This window comes from Bombina bombina, chromosome 6 (assembly GCF_027579735.1).
Source record: "Bombina bombina isolate aBomBom1 chromosome 6, aBomBom1.pri, whole genome shotgun sequence".
In the NCBI taxonomy this organism is placed as follows: Eukaryota; Metazoa; Chordata; class Amphibia; order Anura; family Bombinatoridae; genus Bombina; species Bombina bombina.
Window position 1 is genome coordinate 1,063,516,981 of NC_069504.1, and position 25,013 is coordinate 1,063,541,993.

The window sequence follows — 25,013 nt, forward strand, 5'->3', positions numbered from 1 at the left end:
GGGCTAAGCCCTAAGGGGTTACTATTCACCACAGTAAATTGCATTTAAAGGAACATTAGGCTTAACTCTTTGTTTCCTTTTAAAAAGACAATATTTCAAAATGTATGTTAAAGTTAAACCCACTTTTTTGCTGTAGGAGTTCTCCCATTCAGCCTGTAATGTAAACAGTATTTACTTATCTGTTGCTCTATCATATAAATAATAAAAAAAAGTTTGGGTACAATGTAGTTCTTTAATGATATTTAAAATATATTCTTGTTTTATTGGTTTTTTTTTTTTAAGTAAAACATTTACGGCTGTTGAACACAAATATCTTATTACATAAATCTAACTGTATGTGTGAATGAAACATACATTTTATAAAATAACACATTTGTCATTCTAATATAATTATTTCTCATAGGTCCTAGGTTATACAGTTATTTTCATGTAGAAACAGTATGCGATTCCCCTACATGTAGAAAGTGCATTCACTATCTTTTTCATAAACAATATAAACAAATCTAATTCAATTGGTAAGACATTATCAACTGCACAAGTTAATATAAACGTGTTGTATTTTTGCTGCTGCTGATAACAGCTACTCATTAGAGGCCACTTCAGACAATATTTCTGCTTTGGTTTCTGTTGTTTTGATCCTGCTTTTTAGCAGAACCTTTGCTGGTAGGGTAGGAAGAAGTAGCCAGATTACAGCTTTAGGGTATGTGTAATACATGGCTGCTAGAGAAGACTGCAACACAAAACATAGTCACATGGCTTTACCGTATGGAAATGACAATGCTACTGTTGTGTTCTCCTCCAAGAGTTGGCCGCATTTTAGTGGAGTAAATGCCTCCTACACTGCACTTTTTAAATGCAGCTGACAGAGCATCTATAGTGTCTTATGGACAGTCACCTCTCTATAGTTTCTTTTGTACAGTCACCTGCCTATTGTATCTTCTGGATAGTCAAATGCCTATAGTGTATTCTATATAGTCACCTGCCTATAGTATCTTCTGGATAGTCACCTGCCTATAGTATCTTCTGTACAGTCACCTGCCTATAGTATCTTCTGGATAGTAACCTGCCTATAGTGTCTTCTTTACAGTCACCTGCCTATAGTATATTCTAGATAGTCACCTCACCTGCCTATAGTATCTTCTGGATAGTCTCCTGCCTATAGTGTCTTCTGGACAGTCACCTGCCTATAGTATCTTCTGGATAGTCACCTCCCTATATTGTTTTCTGTACAGTAACCTGCCTATAGTATCTTCTGGATAGTCACCTGCCTATAGTATATTCTAGATAGTCACCTCCCTATAGTGTCTTCTGTACAGTCACCTGCCTATAGTATCTTCTGGATAGTCTCCTGCCTATAGTGTCTTCTGGATAGTCACCTGCCTATAGTGTCTTCTGGACAGTCACCTGCCTATAGTATCTTCTGGATAGTCACCTCCCTATATTGTTTTCTGTACAGTAACCTGCCGAGAGTATCTTCTGGACTGTCAACTGCCTATAGTATCTTCTGGTCCAACACCTGCATATTGTTCCAGCTATCTTAGCACTTTGCTATAAAGTCCTGATATAAAAAAAGCTCTTCAGCCTTACAAAGCGTTTAATATAGCAGTGCAATTTAGACTCTTTCTATGTAATATATTACATACTGTTACTGTACTATCTTCCGATTAAACGTGCCTCACATTTTTCCTTATTTGCCGTTAAAACCTGATCCTACTATTTTAGAATAAGTGATTGATGTGCTTACCTGGATTTGCACCTGACTGCACTACTGCCTTCTGAACTCAAATCCCTGAGTTTACATAGGTTTAAGCTATTACATGCAGAAATCAGATACATCCATGTATCACATGTAGTATAAGGTTTGTTATTAAGTAAGATGTGTGCATGAGACTGACCTTTGATCAGTTTGATCAGTTACTGTCTCAAAGCAACAGGTAGAAAGTAAATGTAACGTATATGCATTGCATATTCGCTTTGTTACCTTGCACTTGTGCAAAAACCCTGAGAATCTGCACGGCAGGGTAAATACATTATGAGTGAATTACTGCTCTGTATAATTACAAGAACCAATCCGCACTCGCGGACGAGGCAGAATCAAAAGTCACAACTTCATATGGACTTAAGATTCTGTGATTATTCCATTCATGGATTGAAGTTTCAGATAATTTTCTATGAATAATTCTCAATCCATAAACAGTAAACTAACCATTAGAGAATACGTGTCCCTCCTTTCCAAACAAAAGATGTGTAACTCTACATATATTGTAGCAAATATTCCACATTTGTTTTCTCTATTTCTCTTAGGGCTCCAGAGCCTAATAATTATTTTATAGACAAAAAGCAAATCATTAACTGTGATGTATTTTGTTTTAATTTCCCTAAGCCTAAAGTAGAATGTTCATATAATATACCATTTTATATGCATTGGTTTCTTTTAGAATGGGAATAGCTAGTACTCAAATATCAAATGTTGGCCTCAATTTTTAGTGGTTAAAAAAGATAAGTAGGGAATTTTTTTTAAATTAAGTGCACTCAATAGATATATTGCTTCACTTGAGAGCGAATAGCTTGCCTAAACAAAATAAAATTGTTTATATTAGTTCTTCTAGAATCATAACTTTGATCTGACTAATTCTCTAATACAGGTTGGATTGGTCTTCAAACAACCAGTAGTGTGGGCCCTGGAGTTGCATTTCCCATTCCTTCCATCAGCTAATGCAGCACGATTTCTTCTCTTCTTCATACTCAAGAATATATTCTGGGTAAATCTGGTGCTTTTCAAACACTACAAAGATGGTAGGATTGACCAATTGGTCCACACAGCTATCATAACTGTGGGTAGTGCTGCCACATTTGTAGGGTGGACGATTCAGTGTGGAATTCCCAATAACAGAGTCTCCCACTAAAACTCGGGCCACAAACATAGATCTTCTGCCTCTTCTATCCGGGGATGAGTAGCTGTGGGAGTAAGAGGCATCTCTGGCAAAGTAACTACCTGTAGAGATAAGGACAGCATTATAGTAGAAATCTCTACCACATAACTGTTACTGATCATACATAGACTTGTGTGGTCTAAAAAGGTTATGCAGTACAATATAATAATCATGTCTGACAGATATAGCTGAATTTAACATTGCACAAGCAGTTCTGGTGAACAGCGAATGCCGCCCCCTGCCGCTAGCAGGGGGTGTCAATCAACCCGATCATATAGGATCAGGTGGATTGATGTCTGCAACATCAGAGGCAACGGACCAGTTAAGGAGCAGTGGTCTTAAGTCCTCTGCTTCATAAATGCTGATTCCGGCAGTTATGGAGTACATATAACTAATGACCATCAGTAGGAAGTTCATATAACTAATGACCTTCAGTAAGAAGTACATATAACTAATGACCATCAGTAGGTTCTTTATATAACTAATGACCATCAGTAGGTAGTACATATAACTAATGACCATCAGTAGGAAGTACATATAACTAATTACCTTCAGTAGGAAGTAAATATAACTAATGACCATCAGTAAAAAGTACATATAACTAATGACCTTCAGTAAGAAGTACATATAACTAATGACCTTCAGTAAGAAGTACATATAACTAATGACCATCAGTAGGAAGTACATATAACTAATGACCATCAGTAGGTTCTTTATATAACTAATGACCATCAGTAGGTAGTACATATAACTAATGACCATCAGTAGGAAGTACATATAACTAATGACCATCAGTAAAAAAGTACATATAGCTAATGACCATCAGTAGGTAGTTCATATAACTAATTACTATTAGTAGGAAGTACATATAACTAATGACCATCAGTAGGAAGTACATATAACTAATGACCATCAGTAGGAAGTACATATAACTAATGTCCATCAGTAGGTTGTTCATATAACTAATGATCATCAGTAGGAAGTACATATAACTAATGAATATCAGTAGGAAATAAATATAACTAATGATCATCAGTAGGAAGTACATATAACTAATGACCTTCAGTAGGAAGTACATATAACTAATGACCATCAGTAGGAAGTACATATAACTAATGATCATCAGTAAGAATTACATATAACTAATGATCATCAGTAGTAAGGTCATATAACTAATGACTATCAGTAGGATGTACATATAACTAATGACCATCAGTAGGAAGTACATATAACTAATGACCATCAGTAGGAAGTACATATAACTAATGACCTTCAGTAGGAAGTACATATAACTAATGACTATCATTACGAAGCAGTGTTCCTTCTAAGGCCAGTTTTATGAGCGTCCCAACAGTAAAACAGTTAATTAGAGCAATTAGCAAATACTACAAAATGCAGATTGCAAGTTGGGGTTCTTTTATTAACTATTTCATTGCTGGGCTTCTCACAAAACTAGCCTTTAGAGGGTACACTGGTAGGAAGTACATATAACTAATGACCATCAGTAGGAAGAACATATAACTAATGACCATCAGTAGGAAGTACATATAACTAATGGCCATCAGTAGGAATTACATATAACTAATGACCTTCAGTAGGAAGTACATATCACTAATGGCCATCAGTAGGAAGTACATATCACTAATGACCATCAGTAGGAAGTACATATAACTAATGGCCATCAGTAGGAAGTACATCATACTAATGACCTTCAGTAGGAAGTACATATCACTAATGGCCATCAGTAGGAAGTACATATCACTAATGACCTTCAGTAGGAAGTACATATCACTAATGGCCATCAGTAGGAAGTACATATCACTAATGACCTTCAGTAGGAAGTACATATCACTAATGGCCATCAGTAGGAAGTACATATCACTAATGACCATCAGTAGGAAGTAAATATAACTAATGACCATCAGTAGGAAGTACATATAACTGACCATCAGTAGGAAGTACATATAACTGACCATCAGTAGGAATTACATATAACTAATGCCCATCAGTAAGAACTACATATAACTAATGACCATCAGTAGGTAGTACATATAACTAATGAACATCAGTAGGAAGTACATATAACTATTGACCATCAGTAGGAAGTACATATAACTAATGACCATCAGTAGGAAGTACATATAACTAATGACCATCAGTAGGAAGTACATATAACTAATGACCTTCAGTAGGAAGTACATATAACTAATGACCATCAGTAAGAAGTACATATAACTAATAACCATCAGTAGGAAGTACATATAACTAATGAACATCAGTAGGAAGTACATATATCTAATGACCATCAGTAGGAAGTACATACAACTAATGACCATCTTTAGGTTGTTCATATAACTAATGATCATCAGTAGGAAGTACATATAAGTAATGACCATAAGTAGGATGTTCATATAACTAATGACTATTAGTAGGAAGTACATATAACTAATGACCATCAGTAGGAAGTACATATAACTAATGACCTTCAGTAGGAAGTACATATAACTAATGACCATCAGTAGGAAGCAGTGTTCCTTCTAGGGCCAGTTTTATGAGCGGCCCAACAGTGAAACAGTTAATTAGAACAATTAGCAAACACTACACAATGCAGACTGCAAGTTGGGGTTCTTTTATTAACTATTTCATTGCTGGGCTTCTCACAAAACTAGCCTTAGAGGGTACACTGGTAGGAAGTACATATAACTAATGACCATCAGTAGGAAGTACATATAACTAATGGCCATCAGTAGGAAGTACATCATACTAATGACCTTCAGTAGGAAGTACATATCACTAATGGCCATCAGTAGGAAGTACATATCACTAATGACCTTCAGTAGGAAGTACATATAACTAATGACCATCAGTAGGAAGTACATATCACTAATGGCCATCAGTAGGAAGTACATATCACTAATGACCATCAGTAGGAAGTACATATAACTGACCATCAGTAGGAAGTACATATAACTGACCATCAGTAGGAAGTACATATAACTGATCATCAGTAGGAATTACATATAACTAATGACCATCAGTAAGAAGTACATATAACTAATGACCATCAGTAGGTAGTACATATAACTAATGATCATCAGTAGGAAGTACATATAACTAATGACCATAAGTATGAAGTTCATATAACTAATGACTATTAGTAGGAAGTACATATAACTAATGACCATCAGTAGGAAGTACATATAACTAATGACCTTCAGTAGGAAGTACATATAACTAATGACCATCAGTAGGTAGTACATATAACTAATGATCATCAGTAGGAAGTACATATAACTAATGACCATAAGTATGAAGTTCATATAACTAATGACTATTAGTAGGAAGTACATATAACTAATGACCATCAGTAGGAAGTACATATAACTGACCTTCAGTAGGAAGTACATATAACTAATGACCATCAGTAGGTAGTACATATAACTAATGACCATAAGTAGGAAGTTCATATAACTAATGACTATTAGTAGGAAGTACATATAACTAATGACCATCAGTAGGAAGTACATATAACTAATGACTATCAGTAGGAAGTACATATAACTAATGACCATAAGTAGGAAGTAAATATAACTAATGACCATAAGTAGGAAGTAAATATAACTAATGACCATCAGTAGGAAGTAAATATAACTAATGACCATCAGTAGGAAGTACATATAACTAATGACCATCAGTAGGTTGTTCATATAACTAATGATCATCAGTAGGAAGTACATATAACTAATGACCATCAGTAGGTTGTTCATATAACTAATGACCATCAATAGGAAGTACATATAACTAATGACCATCAGTAGGAAGTACATATAACTAATGACCATCAGTAGGAAGTACATATAGGTTGTTCATATAACTAATGACCATCAGTAGGAAGTACATATAGGTTGTTCATATAACTAATGACCATCAGTAGGAAGTACATATAACTAATGACCATCAGTAGGTTGTTCATATAACTAATGATCATCAATAGGAAGTACATATAACTAATGACCATCAGTAGGAAGTACATATAACTAATGACCATCAGTAGGTTGTTCATATAACTAATGATCATCAATAGGAAGTACATATAACTAATGACCATCAGTAGGAAGAACATATTACTGTTGACCATCAGTAGAAAATACATATAACTAATGACCATCAGTAGGAAGTACATATAACTAATGACCATCAGTAGGTTGTTCATATAACTAATGATCATCAATAGGAAGTACATATAACTAATGACCATCAGTAGGAAGTACATATAACTAATGACCATCAGTAAGACGTACACATACTGCTGTATTAGTTTCAATATAAATTAAAACCGCTTTTATATAACAAAAAATGTGAAGCTTAGATGCTGCTCTTTTATAAGGATGCATTTTGGTGGCACAGTGTGCCTTTAAAGTGAATGTAAAGTTTAATGAATACGTGCCTGTTTTTTAAAAACACCATTAAAAACAGGGGCACTTTCATTCATTAAACTTTACAATGAAGCTTCTTTTGTAAAATACTTACTTTTGTTTTATGGAAAGCAGACCGGTGATCCTCCACCCGCAGCTCCTGCTGTAGTTAGGAGATCGATAATGAATCCGGCTTCCGCCAATAGTTGCGTGGCATCATGAGCTGGATGCCAAAGGGGGCATGCAATGATTGGAGGAAGCCGGATTTGTCTTCGATCTGGTAACTACAGCAGGAGCTGGGGGTGGAGGATCGCTGGGCTGCTTTCCATAAAACAAAGGTATTTTAAAAAAGAAGCTTCATTGTAAAGTTTAATGAATGAAAGTGCCCCTGTTTTTAAGAGTTTTTTTTAATAACAAAATTTATGCTTACTTGATAAATTTCTTTCTTTCCGGGCATGGAGAGTCCATGATTTCATTCCAATTACTAGTGGAAATTCAACTCCTTGTCAGCAGGAGGAGGCAAAGAGCACCCCAGCAGAGATGTTAAGTGTCACTTCCCTTAATCCCAAGTGATTCGGGCGAAGGAAAATGGAAAAAGAAGATAACACAAGGGTATACAGGTTCCTGATGTTTGTACAAAAAACTGCCGTCTTAAAATCAATTAAGGGCGGGTTGTGAACTCTCCATGCACGGAAAGAAATTTATCAGGTAAGCATAAACTTTGTTTTCTTTCCTATTGCATGGAGAATCCACAATTTCATTCCAATTACTAGTAGAAACCAATACCCAAGCTAGAGGACACAGAATGAAAGGGAGGGAGAACAAGACTGGCGGACCTAAACAGAAGGCACCACCGCTTAAATAACCTCTCTCCCAAAGGAAACCTCAGCAGAGGCAAAAGTATCAAATTAGAAGAATTTTTAAAAAGTATACAATAAGGACCAAGTGGTCGCCTTGCAGATTTGCTACACAGATGCTTTATTTGTGAAAGCCCAGGAAGAAAAGACAGCCCTAGAGGGAAGAGTCTTAATTCTCTCAGGAGGCTGTTATCCAGCTGATTCATATGCTAACTGGATAACACTTCTCAACCAGAGAGAAAGAAAAGTAGAAAGGCCCTCTGACCCTTACACTTACCAGTGAAAACAATGAAGAGGGCAGAAGATAGCCAAAAAAAACTATAAATGCTAGCAGATAACATTTTAGCATACACACACAAATCCAAGTTGTGTAGCAAACATTCCTTCTGAGAATAAGGGCTAGGATATAAGGAAAGAACAACAATGTCCGGATTGATGTTGCAATCCGACACTACCTTAGGAAGAAATCCCAACTTAGAACTAACGACCTCCTTATCTGCATAAAAAAAGAAGAATAGGAGAATCACATTGCAGAGCCAAAAGCTCAGAGACTCTACGAGCAGAAGAAATATTGAAGAGAAATAAAACGTTCCAGGATAACAACTTATATCAACAGAATACATAGACTCAAACAAAGCCTGTTGAAGCAAGAACTTGATTTTCTGAACTTCTTTAGAAAAATCTTCATAGATAAAGAATCTTTGATCAGATTCACCTTCCACCCGAGGAAATGAAGAGTGGATAACAGAGAATCCAAAAACAATAAATCTAGTTAAAAGAAATATGGCGCCTAAACCAAGATATCATTCAGGTACTGAGCCACCGCAATGCCCTAAGATCTGACAACTGCCAGAAGAACAGGAAAAGGAAATATTCCCTGAATAGGAACATCAAGGTACACATCCTACAGGTCGATGGTAGTCAGGAACTGACCCAAAGGGAGAATAAAACAGTCTTTCGTTTGAAGGACCCTGTTCCACCAAAGGAACAGAAACAACCACTCCTAAAGAAGCAAGAACTTTACGCAGATTAAGAAAACCTATTTCTGTAACTGGATTGTAGAACATTTTTGATAGGAGAAATCTGTCACTGGAGGACAAGATTTGAATACTAAACGGAATCCCTGGTAGACTACTTCCACTGCGCAGGGATCCAAGACAACGTGAATCCAAGCCTGTTAAAAGAAGGAAGCCTGGGGTGCTCCAGCTCTAACATTTATAAAAAGCAAGGTTAAGGACTGTTCCAGCTTAAATATTTGGTCCTCCATCAAGACTGACGAGCACAAGTGACTTGCGCACCTAATTTAGAGCTTTACTAGATTGACTGAATTTCCCGATTTTGGTGCATGTATTGCTGATAAGCGGCTCTAAATAAGATAAGGAGAACAGTGACTTTCCACTGAGTCACCAGAGAGTCTCTAAATAAGATAAGGAGAACAGTGACTTTCCACTGAGTCACCAGAGAGTCTCTAAATAAGATAAGGAGAACAGTGACTTTCCACTGAGTCACCAGAGAGTCTCTAAATAAGATAAGGAGAACAGTGACTTTCCACTGAGTCACCAGAGAGTCTCTAAATAAGATAAGGATCCCAGTGACTTTCCACTGAGTCACCAGAGAGTCTCTAAATAAGATAAGGAGAACAGTGACTTTCCACTGAGTCACCAGAGAGTCTCTAAATAAGATAAGGATCCCAGTGACTTTCCACTGAGTCACCAGAGTCACTAAATAAGATAAGGATCCCAGTGACTTTCCACTGAGTCACCAGAGAGTCTCTAAATAAGATAAGGATCCCAGTGACTTTCCACTGAGTCACCAGAGAGTCTCTAAATAAGATAAGGAGAACAGTGACTTTCCACTTAGTCACCAGAGAGTCTCTAAATAAGATAAGGAGAACAGCATTCAAGTTGAAAAATAGAGTATGAATCTGACATAAAGCAACATCCAAAGACAAGCTAAATATATCCCCTCTCCAACTATAATCATAGATAACAATATCATATAGATGGGAAATACACAGGACAAAAAGAATACCTAATGGTATTTCATAGTATCGGCTAGATTACGAGTTTTGCGGTAAGAGCGGCTCGGTACTTATTGTCACCGCTCACCTCACTATAGCGCTGCTATTACAGGTTTTCATAAACCCGGCGTTAGCAGGCAATATGTGAGCGTTGAGCAAAATTGAGCTCCATAACGCACCCAAATACCAGCGCTGCTTTGAGCTGGTTTTATGTGCTTGTGCAGGATTTCCCCATAGATATCAATGGGGAGAGCCGGCTAAAAAAAAGCCTAACACCTGCAATAAAGGAGCGTTACGCTCCGTAACGCAGCCCCATTGATTCCTATGGGGAAAGAAAATGTATGTTTACACCTAACACCCTAACATAAAGTCTAAACACCCCTAATCTGCCGCCCCCAACGTCGCCGCCACCTACCTACACTTATTAACCCCTAATCTGCTGCCCCCGACACCGCTGCCACCTACATTATACTTATTAACCCCTAATCTGCCATCCCCAATGTCGCCGCCACCCACCTACACTTATTAACCCCTAATCTGCCGCCCCCAATGTCATCGCTACCTACCTACACGTATTAACCCCTAATCTTCCACCCCCAACGTCGCCACCACTATACTAAAGTTATTAACCCCTAAACCTAACCCTAACACCCCTAACTTTAATATAATTAAAATAAATCTAATTAAAAATTCCTATCATTAACTAAATAATTCATATTTAAAACAAAATACTTACCTATATAATAAACTCTAAGCAATATTGTATATAGCTTAGGTTTTATTTTAATTTCACTGGCAAGTTTGTATTTATTTTAAAGTGAAGGTAAACTTTGATGAATGAAAGTCCGTTTTTTTAAAATACTATTAAAAACAGGGGCACTTTCATTCATCAAAGTTTACAAATCAGCCATTTTGATTAAAAATGTACCTTTGTTTTTTTCACAGCCAGAGCAGCTTCCCCCTCCTGGAAATCCTCTCTTCACACGTCAGCAATGACTAATCTGGCTTCCTCCAATCACAGCATGGCCTCAGGCAAAAACCACCCTGGGGGGAGAGCCATGATTGGAGGAAGCCGGATTAGTCATTGCTGACATCTGAAGAGAGGATTTCCAGGAGGGGAAAGCTGCTGTAGCTGTGAAAAGAAACAAAGGTAAGTTTTTAATCAAAACAACTGATTTGTAAACTTTGATGAATGAAAGTGCCCCTGTTTTTAATAGTATTTTTAAAAAACGGGCTTTTATTCATCAAAGTTTACCTTCACTTTAACTAGGTAGACTAGTTACTAAATAGTTATTAACTATTTACTAGCTACCTATTTAAAATAAATACAAATTTACCTGTAAAATAAAACCTAACCTTTCTTACACTAACACCTAACCTTGCACTACAATTAAATAAATTACATTAAATACAATTAACTAAAATTACAAAAACAAACAAACACTAAATTACTCAAAATAAAAAAGAAATGATCAAATATTTAAACTAATTACACCTAATCTAATAGCCCTATCAAAACAGAAAAAAAAACCTTGCCTACACTAAACTGCCAATGGCCCTTAAAAGAGCCTTTTGCGGTGCATTGCCCCAAAGAAATCAGCTCTTTTACCTGTAAAAAAAATACAAACCCCCCAACAGTAAAACCCACCACCCACACAACCAACCCCCCCAAATAAAATGATATCTAAAAAAAACTAAGCTCCCCATTGCCCTGAAAAGTAGGCCTGTCAAAAATAATCGTTTTGACGATGCATCGCGATGCGGCATGAAACGATTCTGCATCGATGCGCTGAGACGCGATAATCGATTAACGTTACCCACGTGACCAGCCTCCAGGACAAGTAACAGAAAGTGCGCGGTACATCGTTTTGACGTCACGTCACCCAATAAAGCAACATGGGCGCTCCATGGGCGGTCTCTGGAAGTGCCGAAGTTACGCAGTAGGAGCAAAGCAGGAGTGTGTTGCCTGAGATTGATGATGGTGAATGTGATGACGATTCCGACTCCGAGTATACACGGCGGTATACAGCTACACGGCGGGCTCATTTTTATTTTGTGGGAGACAGAGGAGGAGACCTATGGTGAGAATTAGACTAACTAAATGTTTAGTTACCAAAACGTTGTACATTTTGCCAATGCCATGCCATAATTGCCATTGCCATGCCTATTGCCTCAACTGCCTACTACTTGCCATAGGTAAACTAATTATTAACTTACTTAAAGAGCAAATCAATAAGGGGTACACATTTATTACACAATAAGGGGTACAATTAAATACTTGCCTTATTTACTTAACGTAGTATGTACTACTAATACTGCTGAGCTGACTGAGGCTCAGGCTGCTGCATAATTAATTGCTGCATTATTGAATAATATTGCATATATAAAAAATGTATTATAAATAAATATAGTATACTATTATTGTCTAATGTCTCTATTAGTCTAATCTGTATCTATCTATATCTACATGTTTTTCACATGGATGGATGGCCTGGTCTGAAGTTCTAATATTTTAATAATATACACTTTTTATATATAATAATAGTATTTATTTTTTTAATATAATACATTTTATATATGCAATTTAATATGCAATGCAATTGCATGCATGTGCTGACTCTGAGTGCTCTCTTAAAAGATGCCAATCCGAAGAACCCAATCCTTGTTTTTATTTTATAAGTTAACAAAACTTAACAAGGCTAAAAGCTGCATTTTTTAAACATACTAAACTAAAGGCCATAAAACCCATTTTGTGATTCAAGAAAGCGCATGCAATTTTAAACAACTTTCCCTATTATATAATTTGCTTATCCTTTGTTGAAATGCATAGCCTCCTCCTTGTGCACTAAGTATTATATAGTAAGTAATGTGTGTGCTGTGCAATGCATTGCTAATATGTCATCAACAAACGATATCTGAGAAGTATGAAGCAAATTAAATAATAGAAGTTAGTTATGATGTTTATTTAAAATTGTATTCTCTATCTGAATCATGAAAGTAAATGTTTGGGTTTCATTGCACCTTTAAGTGTGTAATATATTACAGTAACTTACAGTGTCAGTGAGTGAGTGATGTCCCCTGCAATCACAATGCAATTTGTTTTAAAATTTATGTTCGCAAAATGTATGGCATTGGCAAAGTAGTTGAAGTTACTAGTACTTGTTGATTTTACATTTGCGGCTTGACATTTTGACAACTGGAACTTAGTGTTTTTTCTTTTTTTTTAACACTGACAGAGTTCGACAATGACAACAACATCATCCGTCACATATGTACATGTCATGCTAAAATGACAGAGGGAGACAAAAAAGATATTGAGATAAAAAATGCACCTAGCATTTTAAAAGCAAGCATCTGGGAACATTTTGGATTTTATGAACATACTGGAAAGCACGAATTGGACAAGACACACGCGGTTTGTAAAGCCTGTCACACAAAAATTAAATACCTAGGGAATACTACTAACTTGAGAAATCACGTTAGACGTTTTCACTCTGAGATGCTAACCCCTGCCGCTGCCGCCAGTGCCACTGCCAAGGAAATAACAAGACTAGCTGAAGCTCATCAGCCAAGAATTGATGCAATGCTGTCAACTTTGCCACCCAACTCTGAAAAAGGGAAGAGAATAACCAAAGCTGTGGCAACTTTCATAGCGAAGGACCTACGGCCTTACTCTGTTGTGGAAAACCTTGGGTTTCGCAACCTGTTGAAGACACTAGAGCCACGTTATAAGATCCCGTCACGCAATCACTTAACAGAAAACGTTATACCTGCACTCTACCACGAAACAAAAGCTCAGGTAATTGCATCAATGAGCCAAGCCAGTCGAGTCGCAATAACGTGTGATTCATGGACTTCAGTCACGACGGAGTCTTATGTAACAGTAACTGCACATTACGTTAGCAAGGACTGGAAGATCTTGTCGCATGTGCTGCAAACGAGAGCAGTTTATGAGTCTCACACGGGTTCTCATCTGGCGGAGCTACTGTCTCGTGTCGTGGAAGAATGGCAGCTGTCCGATAAATCTGTAGTGCTTGTGACCGACAATGCGTCGAACATGATTGTTGCTGCTCAAGTTGGAAAATTCCCTCATGTAAAATGCTTCGCCCATACACTGAATCTCGCATCCCAGCGGGCGCTGAAAGTGGCCACGCTCTCCAGGCTTTTAGGCAGAGTGCGACGAATATCAACATTTTTTCACCGCAGCACTACAGCAAACCACTGTCTGAAAGAAAAACAGAAATGTCTTGGCCTGAAGAATCATAAGCTGATAACTGATGTGACAACAAGGTGGAACAGCTCATATGACATGGTCGAGAGGTTCCTATAACAGCAACCTGCAATCTGTGCCACATTGTTGTCTCCAGAAGTCAGAAAAAGTGAGTCAGATCTCTGCACTCTCAACGAAACAGATGTGTCAAATGCAGAGGATGCTGTGAGTGCATTAAAGCCAATGAAAGATGCAACCACACTGATGTCAGAAGAGCGCAATCCAACTGTTTCTCTCATTGCCCCTCTAAATGCACAACTGCTCCAGAACATGACAGACACCATGGGAGACACACCCATGATCCATGAGATCAAGAATGCCATCAAAACAGATCTCCTGAAGAGGTACAGCAGTGAGGCAGAGAAGAAGATACTTTATACAGCCTTTGCCCTGGATCCTCGTTTTAAGGGACTGCCTTTTATTCTCACAGAGGAGGAGAGATTGGAGATATACAGAGGAGTGACTGAGGAGGCTGCATCCTTGGAGGTAATTTTAATTGCATCATGTTTCTTGAAAAATGTATAAATTGAAAACAAACATAAAACATACCATCCATACAAAATAGGCTTAGCTAGCAGTAGCTTGATTAGTAGCTAGTTTAATGAGTACAAGGTTTATTATATAAGTCAGTTTGAAAACGCCACAGTCAGTCAACTTTCCTCCTCCTCCGTCCACTCCCGAGTCCTTCCTAATAGATGTGAGCTGTTGCATGCATTTATTTATGCATTACTGTCTCTCTGAGCACACACATACCATTAGCTGGCTGGCTGCTCGAGGTAATAATGAATGCTATTTTTTCTATTCTTTTGTTCAAACACAGATTGAGTGTACTAGTACAGTTACATCTAGGAGGACAAACGTGGATGAAGTGCCACTGCCTGAGGGAAAAGAAACTCTGGAAGAAGAATCACCCATCGAGGAGGATAACCCTTCTCCTCCCAAAAGAAAGTCCACATCGCTGCTCATGACTTTGCTGGGACAGTCTTTCACTGACACTGAAGGTACAATAGAACCCAAGACCCCCTATGCCAAGGCTGAAGAGGAAATAGAGAAATATTGTAAAGCCCCATCTCTGCCTCTCACTGAAGACCCTTTGAAATAGTGGCATGTACATGAGGTCATATTTCCCCTCCTCTCTCATTTGTCAAAGCGATACTTGTGTATCCCAGGTACAAGCGTGTCTGCAGAGCGGGTTTTCTCCACTGCAGGAGATGTGGCAACGGCAAAAAGAAGCACCCTCAAACCAGAGCATGTGGATCAACTAGTGTTCTTACAGAAAAACCTACATATTCCATAATTCTGAGTAGTGATTCAGGTTTATAATATTAATATTTAATGTTTTTTTGGCACATCCAGAAGAATGTGCTGTGTGCCCCATTGCCCAGTGCAGACTACTGTTAAGTTATTTTATATTTGTTACTGTTATATAGCTTATAGCTTTTTGAAAAATGAAGCTTAAAACTTGAGTAAATCTTTGTTGGATCACAAAATATACTAGTACACTACACGACACGACCGACCACGTCACTCTGTCACAGTCACACACACAAACAATACAAAAGAAACAACACACAACTGCACACACCTCATGTGTGCGTGTCAGTCAGTGTCACCCTTCACCATGATTCACTCTTTTTATGATGTGTGTTTTTTTTTGGTATTGTTTGACTGTGTGTGACTGTGTGTGTGTTGTGTAACAATATATTTGTGATCCCATAAAGATAATCAAAGTTAGTAAATCTAGTAGTTCAATGCTACTTGTTGTATAATGTCTATTACTACTTCTAGTGTTACTGTGATGTTTGCCAATCAGGAAGTGCTCTGTTTTGTAGATGTTGTGCTATTGTTTACAGCACACCCCTGTATTGTTTGCAATGCAGTGAGTGCATAGTGCATAAGGGATTATTAATATTATTCACACTAAAAATTGTCTATTTTAAATAGACCCTTTAAGAAAGATATCATATGTTTTTGTTTATGATCCCAATTCCCAATCCCAAATGCCATATCCCACCCACTCTCAGGCAGATCTGTAGGGGTTAACCGAATATAACCAACCAGTTAACAATAACAATGTGTGTACTGCAGTGTCTAACTGTCTCTTTATGAGTGTGTCTGTGAGTGAGTGAGTGCCAGTTTGAAAAGTTTGTATGTATCTATCTATGAATGTGTGTGAGATGAGTGTATTAACTGCCTTTGAATGTTTTTGTTTGTATGTGATTGTGTGTCTGTCCCAGTGTCTAAGTGTCTATGAGTGTGAGTGTGACTGTGGCTGACTGGCTGTGGTGCCTTTGAATGTTTTTGTTTGTGTGTGTGTCCCCCACTGTGTCTCTAGTGTCTGAGTGTCTAGTGAGTGTGACTGTCTAACTGTCAGTGTCTATGAGTGCACTATGCAGAGAGTGAGACTGAAGCCAAACCACTATAGGGGAAGGAAAAGCCTTGAGTAAACCTTGAGTAAATCTTTATTGGATCACAAATATACTGTACACTACAGACAGTACAGCACACACACAGTGCCACACACAACAGCACAATACAAAAATAAAGCACACACACCTCAGGTGAGTGGCGTGCCACCCTTTCTTCACCATGATTTACTCCTTGATGTCTGTGTCCTTTTTTATGTATTGTTTGTTTGTGTGTGACTGCTGTGTACTGTTCAGTGACAGACTCAGTCACTGTTCAGTTGTGTGTAGTACTGCTTTAACAGTAACTAATAACTAATTATATTTGTCATCCCATAAAGATAATATAATCATCAAGAAGAAACTGTAGTTATAGTAGTTCAGTTCAATGCTACTTGTTTTTTTTTTTGCAAATCTTTATTGAAAAATTCAAATCAACAAGAATAATACAGGAGCCACTGAACAATCGAGGCTGTGCACAAGGACAATATAGTTGAGTTAAGGACATTATCTCAAGTGTCTCTACAATATTCTGTGTAGTCTCTTAAGACCGAAGGGCCGTAGATGCTTACTGTAGCATACTAATGTCCTTGTTCGTTCATATGCAGAACAATGCTACTTGTTTTAAATGTCTCTCTCTCTAGTACTATTGTAAGTCTGTAACTGTGTAAACTAATTGTATATGTCACAATCACATGTGTGTTGTGTGCACACTCTGTGCTGTGTGTTGTGTTCCAGATTCTTCACGTGATGTTTGTTTGCCACAAATTGACAGTCATGAAGGCACAGTGGACTGCACCTGTAATTTTGTACCTATAAGGGATTTATGTTTTGTTTTCTGAGGACAATTTTCACACAAATAAGGTATTATGGTGGTAACTTAAGCTTAACCTATCTATTTTGGTTTTAATTTAATGTCTATTATTATATTATTATACTAAGTAAGTAAAGAAATTAAATTAAAACCAACATAGATAGGTTAGACATTTATTTGTTGTTCATGTTTCTTTACAAGTGTATAGTGTACTACTTACTATATATAATATATACATTTAAATATTTTCTTTTATTGAAGAAGTACACTGTGAGCACTGCACTTTTTACACTACGTACTCTGTAACTACAGTTTGATGCCATAATATTGTTTCCAAACCAATACAACAATTGCCATTTAGTATTTACTGTTCTATAAACTGTTGTTGTCTGCTGTGTTCAGACTTTGCCACAGGAAGAGTGTCCTTTTTTGAGCTAATAAAATAAAAAAAGAGTTTATTTCAATACTTTGACTGCTTGAATTTTTTTTTCTGAAAAATTTAAAAATTGGGCAGAAATAGTGCAGTAATCGTGATGCATCGCGATGCATCGTAGAATCGTATCTAATCGTAATCGAATCGTGAGACAGGTGAAGATGCGCAGCTCTACTGAAAAGGGCATTTAGCTATTTTTCGGTGCCCAAACCCTAATCTAAAAATAAAACCCACCCAATAAACCCTTAAAAAAAACCTAACAATAACCCCCGAAGATCCACTTACAGCTTTTGAAGACCAGACATCCATCCTCAACGAAGCGGCAGAAGTCCTCATCGAAGCCGGCCGAAGTCTTCATCCAAGCCGGCAGAAGTCTTCATCCAAGCCGGCAGAAGTCTTCATCCAGACGGCATCTTCTAAGACATCCGGCGCAGAGCATCCTCTTCTTTCCATGGCTAACGAAGAATGAAGGTTCCTTTAAGGGACGTCATACAAGATAGCGTCCCTTGAATTCTGATTGGCTGATATAATTCTATCAGCCAATCGGAATTAAAGGTGAAAAAATCCTATTGGCTGATGCAATCAGACCAAGGCTATTTTTACATTTTTGCGGTGTTTGTGTTTAGCTGTAATTCTCCTCTTACTCATTTACTGTACCCACACATATTATATACCGTTTTTCTCGCCATTAAATGGACTTTCAAAAGATACCATTATTTTCATCATATCTTATCATTTACTATAAAAAACATTATAAAATATGAAGAAAAAATGGAAAAAACACACACTTTTTCTAACTTTGACCCCCAAAATCTGTTACACATCTACAACCACCAAAAAACACCCATGCTAAATAGTTTCTAAATTTTGTTCTGAGTTTAGAAATACCCAATGTTTACATCTTCTTTGCTTTTTTTGCAAGTTATAGGGCCATAAATACAAGTAGCACTTTGCTATTTCCAAAATTAGCGCTAGTTACATTGGGACACTAATATCTTTCAGGAATCCCTGAATATCCATTGACATGTATATATTTTTTTTTCAAAGACATCCCAAAGTATTGATCTAGGCCCATTTTGGTATATTTCATGCCACTATTTCACCGCCAAATGCGATCAAATAAAAAAAATTGTTCACTTTTTCACAAATTTTTTCACAAACTTTAGGTTTCTCACTGAAATTATTTACAAACAACTTATGCAATTATGGCACAAATGGTTGTAAATGCTTCTCTGGGATCCCCTTTGTTCAGAAATAGCAGACATATATGGCTTTGGCTTTGCTTTTTGGTAATTAGAAGGCTGCTAAATGCCACTGCGCACAATACGTGTATTATGCCCAGCATTGAAGGGGTTAATTAGGGAGCATGTAGGGAGCTTCTAGGGTTAATTTTAGCTTTAGTGTAGTGTAGTAGACAACCCCAAGTATTGATCTAGGCCCATTTTGGTATATTTCATGCCCCCATTTCACCGCCAAATTGCGATCAAAGTAAAAAAAAAACGTTAATTTTTTCACAATTTTAGGTTTCTCACTGAAATTATTTACAAACAGCTTGTGCAATTATGGCACAAATGGTTGTAAATGCTTCTCTGGGATGCCCTTTGTTCAGAAATAGCAGACATATATGACTTTGGCGTTGCTTTATGGTAATTAGAAAGTCGCTAAATGCTGCTGCGCATCACACGTGTATTATGCCCAGCAGTGCAGGGGTTAATTAGATAGCTTGTAGGGAGCTTGCAGGGTTAATTTTAGCTTTAGTGTAGAGATCAGCCTCCCACCTGACACATCCCACCCCCTGATCCCTCCCAAACAGCTCCCTTCTCTCCCCCACCCCACAATTGTCCCCGCCATCTTAAGTACTGGCAGAAAGTCTGCCAGTACTAAAATAAAAGTTTTTTTTTTTAAGAAAAAAAAAAAAAAAAAAAGCATATTTACATATGCTGTGTTTAGGATCCCCCCTTAACCCCCAACCTCCCTGATCCCCCCCAAAACAGCTCTCTAAGCCTCCCTCTCAGCCTTATTGGGGGCCATCTTGTGTACTGGCAGCTGTCTGCCAGTACCCAGTTTGAACAATCAAGTGTTTATTTTTATTTTTTTTTTATTTTTTTTTCTGTAGTGTAGCTCAATCCCCCAACCCCCCCCCCCCACGGACCAACCCCCACCACCTAAATGACACCTAAGGGTTTTTATATATATTTAAATTTTGTCCCACTTTTATTTTGGGACACATATTTTTTCCGTAGTGTAGCGGTTCCCACCCGCTCCCTCTCCATGCACGCGCCCGCCCCCTCGTGCACGCCCCCGGACTTACCCGCCCACGATCCCGCCCCCCTCCACATGACCAGGGCCATCGATGGCCGCCACCCACCTCCCACACCGGCTCCCACCCACCAACGATACCGGCCATCGATGTCCGGTGCAGAGAGGGCCACAGAGTGGCTCTCTCTGCATCGGATGGCCGTAAAAGGTTATTGCAGGATGCCTCCATATCGAGGCATCACTGCAATAACCGGAAAGCAGCTGGAAGCGAGCAGGATCGCTTCCAGCTGCTTTCCACACCGAGGACGTGCAGGGTACGTCCTCAGGCGTTAACTGCCTTTTTTTTGAGGACGTACCCTGCACGTCCTCGGTCGTTAAGGGGTTAAATAGACACTAAACCCACATTTTTTTCCTTTCATGATTCAGATAGAGCAGGCAATTTTAAGCGACTTTCTAATTTACTCCTATAATAAATTTGTCTTCATTCTCTTGCTATCTTTAATTAAAAAGCAAGAATGTGATGCATAGGAGCCGGCACATTTTTGGTTGAGAACCTGGGTTATGCTTGCTTATTGGTGGGTAAATGTCATCCTCCAATAAGCAATCACTATCCATGGTGCTGAACCTAAAAAGGGCTGCTAAGATTTACATTCCTGCTTTTAAAATAAAGAAAGCAAGAGAATGAAGAAAAATTGATAATAGGAGTAAATGAGAAAGTTGCTTAAAATGTCATGCTCTATCTGAATCATAAAAGGAAAAATTTGGGTTCAGTGTCCCTTTAATACTCAAATAGACTTCCTTTAGTGAGATCCTGTCTTGGAAACAGATCTCTTATCCAAAAAGGAAAATAAGCAGCTCATAGATCGATCACTATCAGGCATAAAAACAAGCCAACTCTTTAACACCATTTCTCACACAAAAAAGGTAGAAAAGGTACCGCACAACTCCTTAAAGGGACATTATACACTTATTTTTCTTTGCATAAATGTTTTGTAGATGATCTATTTATATAGCACATAACGTTTTGTTTTTTTTAAATAACATTGCTCTGATTTTCGGACTCCTAACCCAGCCCCAAAGTTTTAGGAGAATACCGACGTATACCTACTCCAGCTTGCTTCTGTTTGTGTAAAGGGTTTTTTCATATGCAGAGGAAGGGGAGGGGGAGTGTCTGATATTTCTCACTTGCAGTGGGTGTTCCAGTAACCTTTTAAACAGAGCTAAACTGGGAGCTGCTAAGTAAATTTTTAAACGGTTTTATACTGGATTTTTAGATCAGTATCTGTGCATCTTATTCTTTATAGTAGTGTCTATTACATGCAGTTATATGAAAATTGGTGTATACTGTCCCTTTAACCCACATTTTTTCTTTCATGATTCAGATAGAGCATGCAATTGTAAGCAACTTTCTAATTTACTCCTATTATCACTTTTTCTTCGTTCTCTTGCGATCTTTATTTGAAGCAGAAGACTCTAAGCTAAGGAGCCAGCCAACTTTTGGTTCAGTACCCTGGACAGCACCTGTTTATTGGTGGGTGAATTTAGCCACCAATCAGCAAGAACAACCCAGGTTGTGAACCAAAATTGGGCCGGCTTCTAAACTTACATTCTTGCTTTTCAAATAAAGATACCAAGAGAACGAAGAAAAATTGATAATAGGAGTAAATTAGAAAGTTGCTTAAAATGCTCTATCTGAATCATGAAAGAAATTTTTTTACTATAAAAAAGGCAGTTCCATATAAAAACAATAAAACCCTGTAAAGGCTGAGTAGAGCACAATACTAACTGCTCTTGAACAGCAAGCGCCCAAACTTTCAGTTAATCCCTCCTTCAGTACTGGCCACTGTAAACTAACAGAGCGATATCTTCTCAGTCACAATATATCCCAAATTACTATATATATATATATAAAAACAAACCCTTTCTGAGAGTAACAGGTCCCACTAGGTCCCTGAATGTCCTAGTCCTTCTGTGAAATATATAGAAAAAAGGACCCTCCAGGGTCTTCTGCTGTGGAGCAGTCACAGCACATCCAGGTTTGTTAGCCTCATCTGATCGCTGACAGGGACCGGAAGATACAAGTAACCAACCCTGGTTTTCTACAGCGTGGTTAGCATAATTGTTGGAGTTTAAGTAAGGACTTCCTCACCGACCTCCAACAGCTAACAGCCACCATTACTCTTACTAAAGAGATTGACATGGACACAGCATTGCCCCAATCCTTGCTTGCAGGGAAAAGTACCCATTAAAGGATTAATAACTTGATTTTCTTCAGTCACCATCTTCGTAGATCCTCCCTTGACAGAGGCAAAAAGAATAACTGGGGATTATGGGTAAGGGAAGTGACACTTAACAGCTCTGCTGGGGTGCTCTTTGCCTCCTCCTGCTGGCTAGGAGTTGAATTCCCACTAGTAATTGGAGTGAAATCGTGGACTCTCCATGCCATAGGAAAGAAACCGGGCACTAATTCATTAAAATTTACATTCACTTTAAGTCTATGAAGAACTGTAGAGAAAATCTTATATCAGGTGTTCACAGGTTGCAGATAAATATCATTTCATAATAGACCTCCTTGACTTATAGTGTGAAGAGAAGTGTAACTAGAGACCCACCTTGACCATATAACGTTCCATGTGTCCCACAAATACGCCAGTCAAAGTTATGATGGCAAATGGTGCTAAGGTGGGAATGATCTGTCCCATGAAACAGCTGGCACTCAACAGCATCTCTCCCCTTGTTTATTTTCTTCATTTGTTCCTTTTGCCTAATTGCAAACACAGCATATATTTGTATTACATATATTCCCTACAGGAGTACAGTTTACAACTGATATGTGTGTCCGCCTGAATAGAATCCCTTATATATGTATACAGTATAGAAAGCTGCTGGTCTTTATAGTACTTATTTTGATGGCAATATTTGCTAAACATAGATTTAACATTTATAAAGTAATGAAAAAACGACAATGACCTAGATTACAAGTTGTGCGCTAAACCCGGTGTGTAAATAACACAAAAAATTTAGCGGTACCACACTTTCCATAGCGCTGCCAATGCAAGTTACAAAAAAAGCTTCTTGTGTTGTGCGATATGATGTGTTATGCTCCATACCACACAAAAGCCAAGTCCTGACTTGACATTCTCGTGCACGTTTTCACCCATAGACATCAATGGAGGAGAAAAGTGTTATAAAGCAATCCCCATTGTCTATGGAGACAAGAAAGTGTGTTATAAATAAACACCCTAACATAAACTCCTAGTCTAAATACCCCTAATCCGCCGCCCCCCGACATTGTCAATACTAAATAAAGCTAATAACCCTTAAACTGCCGCCCCCCCGACATTGCCAACACTAAATAAACCTATTATCCTCTAATCCGCCACCCAAACGCATCGCCAACACTAAATAAACCTATTAACTCCTAATCCGCCGCCAACCTGCGACGCCAACACTACAATAAACATATTAACCCCTAATCCGTTGCCCACCCGCATAACTAACACCTTAATAAAACTATTAACCCCTAATCCACCACCCCTGCATCGCAAATACTAAGCTAAATCTATTAACCCCTAAACCGCCAAACACCCATTTCTCGACTACCTAAATTAAACTATTATCGCCTAAAACTAACACCCCCTAACTTTAAATTGAATTTACAATATAACTACCTTCAAATAAATAAAAAAATACCTGTGAAATAAAAAACTAATCTTAAACTTTAAATAAACCTAACATTACTATTTAAAAAAAAATAAATATACCAAAAATAAAAACCCTAAATTACAAAATTAAAAAATCCTAACACTACGAAAAAAAACCTAACATTACAAAGAATAACAAAGTCTAAAATTACGAAAAATAAAAAAATCTAAGATTACAAAAAATAATAAACTAAATTATCCAAAAAAAATAAAAAATAAACCTAATCTAATACTCCTATAAAAACAAAAAAGCTACCCCAAAATAAAAAAAACCCTAATCTAACACTAGCATTGCCCTGAAGAAATCAGCTCTTATACATTAAAAAATACAAATTACACCCTAACAGTACAACTCATCACCCACCCATCACCCCAAAAACATAATTTATGTAAGAACTTACCTGATAAATTCATTTCTTTCATATTAGCAAGAGTCCATGAGCTAGTGACGTATGGGATATACATTCCTACCAGGAGGGGCAAAGTTTCCCAAACCTTAAAATGCCTATAAATACACCCCTCACCACACCCACAATTCAGTTTAACGAATAGCCAAGAAGTGGGGTGATAAAAAAGTGCGAAAGCATATAAAATAAGGAATTGGAATAATTGTGCTTTATACAAAAAAATCATAACCACCACAAAAAAGGGTGGGCCTCATGGACTCTTGCTAATATGAAAGAAATGAATTTATCAGGTAAGTTCTTACATAAATTATGTTTTCTTTCATGTAATTAGCAAGAGTCCATGAGCTAGTGACGTATGGGATAATGATTACCCAAGATGTGGATCTTTCCACACAAGAGTCACTAGAGAGGGAGGGATAAAATAAAGACAGCCAATTCCTGCTGAAAATAATCCACACCCAAAATAAAGTTTAATAAAAAACATAAGCAGAAGATT

General features: G+C 37.7%; 1 protein-coding gene across 4 annotated transcripts in view; it reads right to left on the reverse strand.

Moving 5' to 3' along the window:
* Positions 1 to 212: 212 nt before the first annotated feature.
* LOC128664167 (uncharacterized) overlaps positions 213 to 25,013 on the reverse strand; it is a 335,114-nt gene continuing 310,313 nt past the window's right edge. For 2 of the 4 annotated variants that reach the window (XM_053718925.1, XM_053718924.1), the window contains exons 13-14: positions 23,019 to 23,170; positions 213 to 2,995 (exon numbers count right to left, since the gene is read on the reverse strand). In XM_053718925.1, coding sequence (XP_053574900.1) covers positions 2,709 to 2,995; positions 23,019 to 23,170 — 439 coding nt within the window. In that variant the 3' untranslated portion in view covers positions 213 to 2,708. The remainder of the gene's footprint in view (positions 2,996 to 23,018; positions 23,171 to 25,013) is intronic. The other 2 variants (XM_053718927.1, XM_053718926.1) reach the window with 2 other exon arrangements.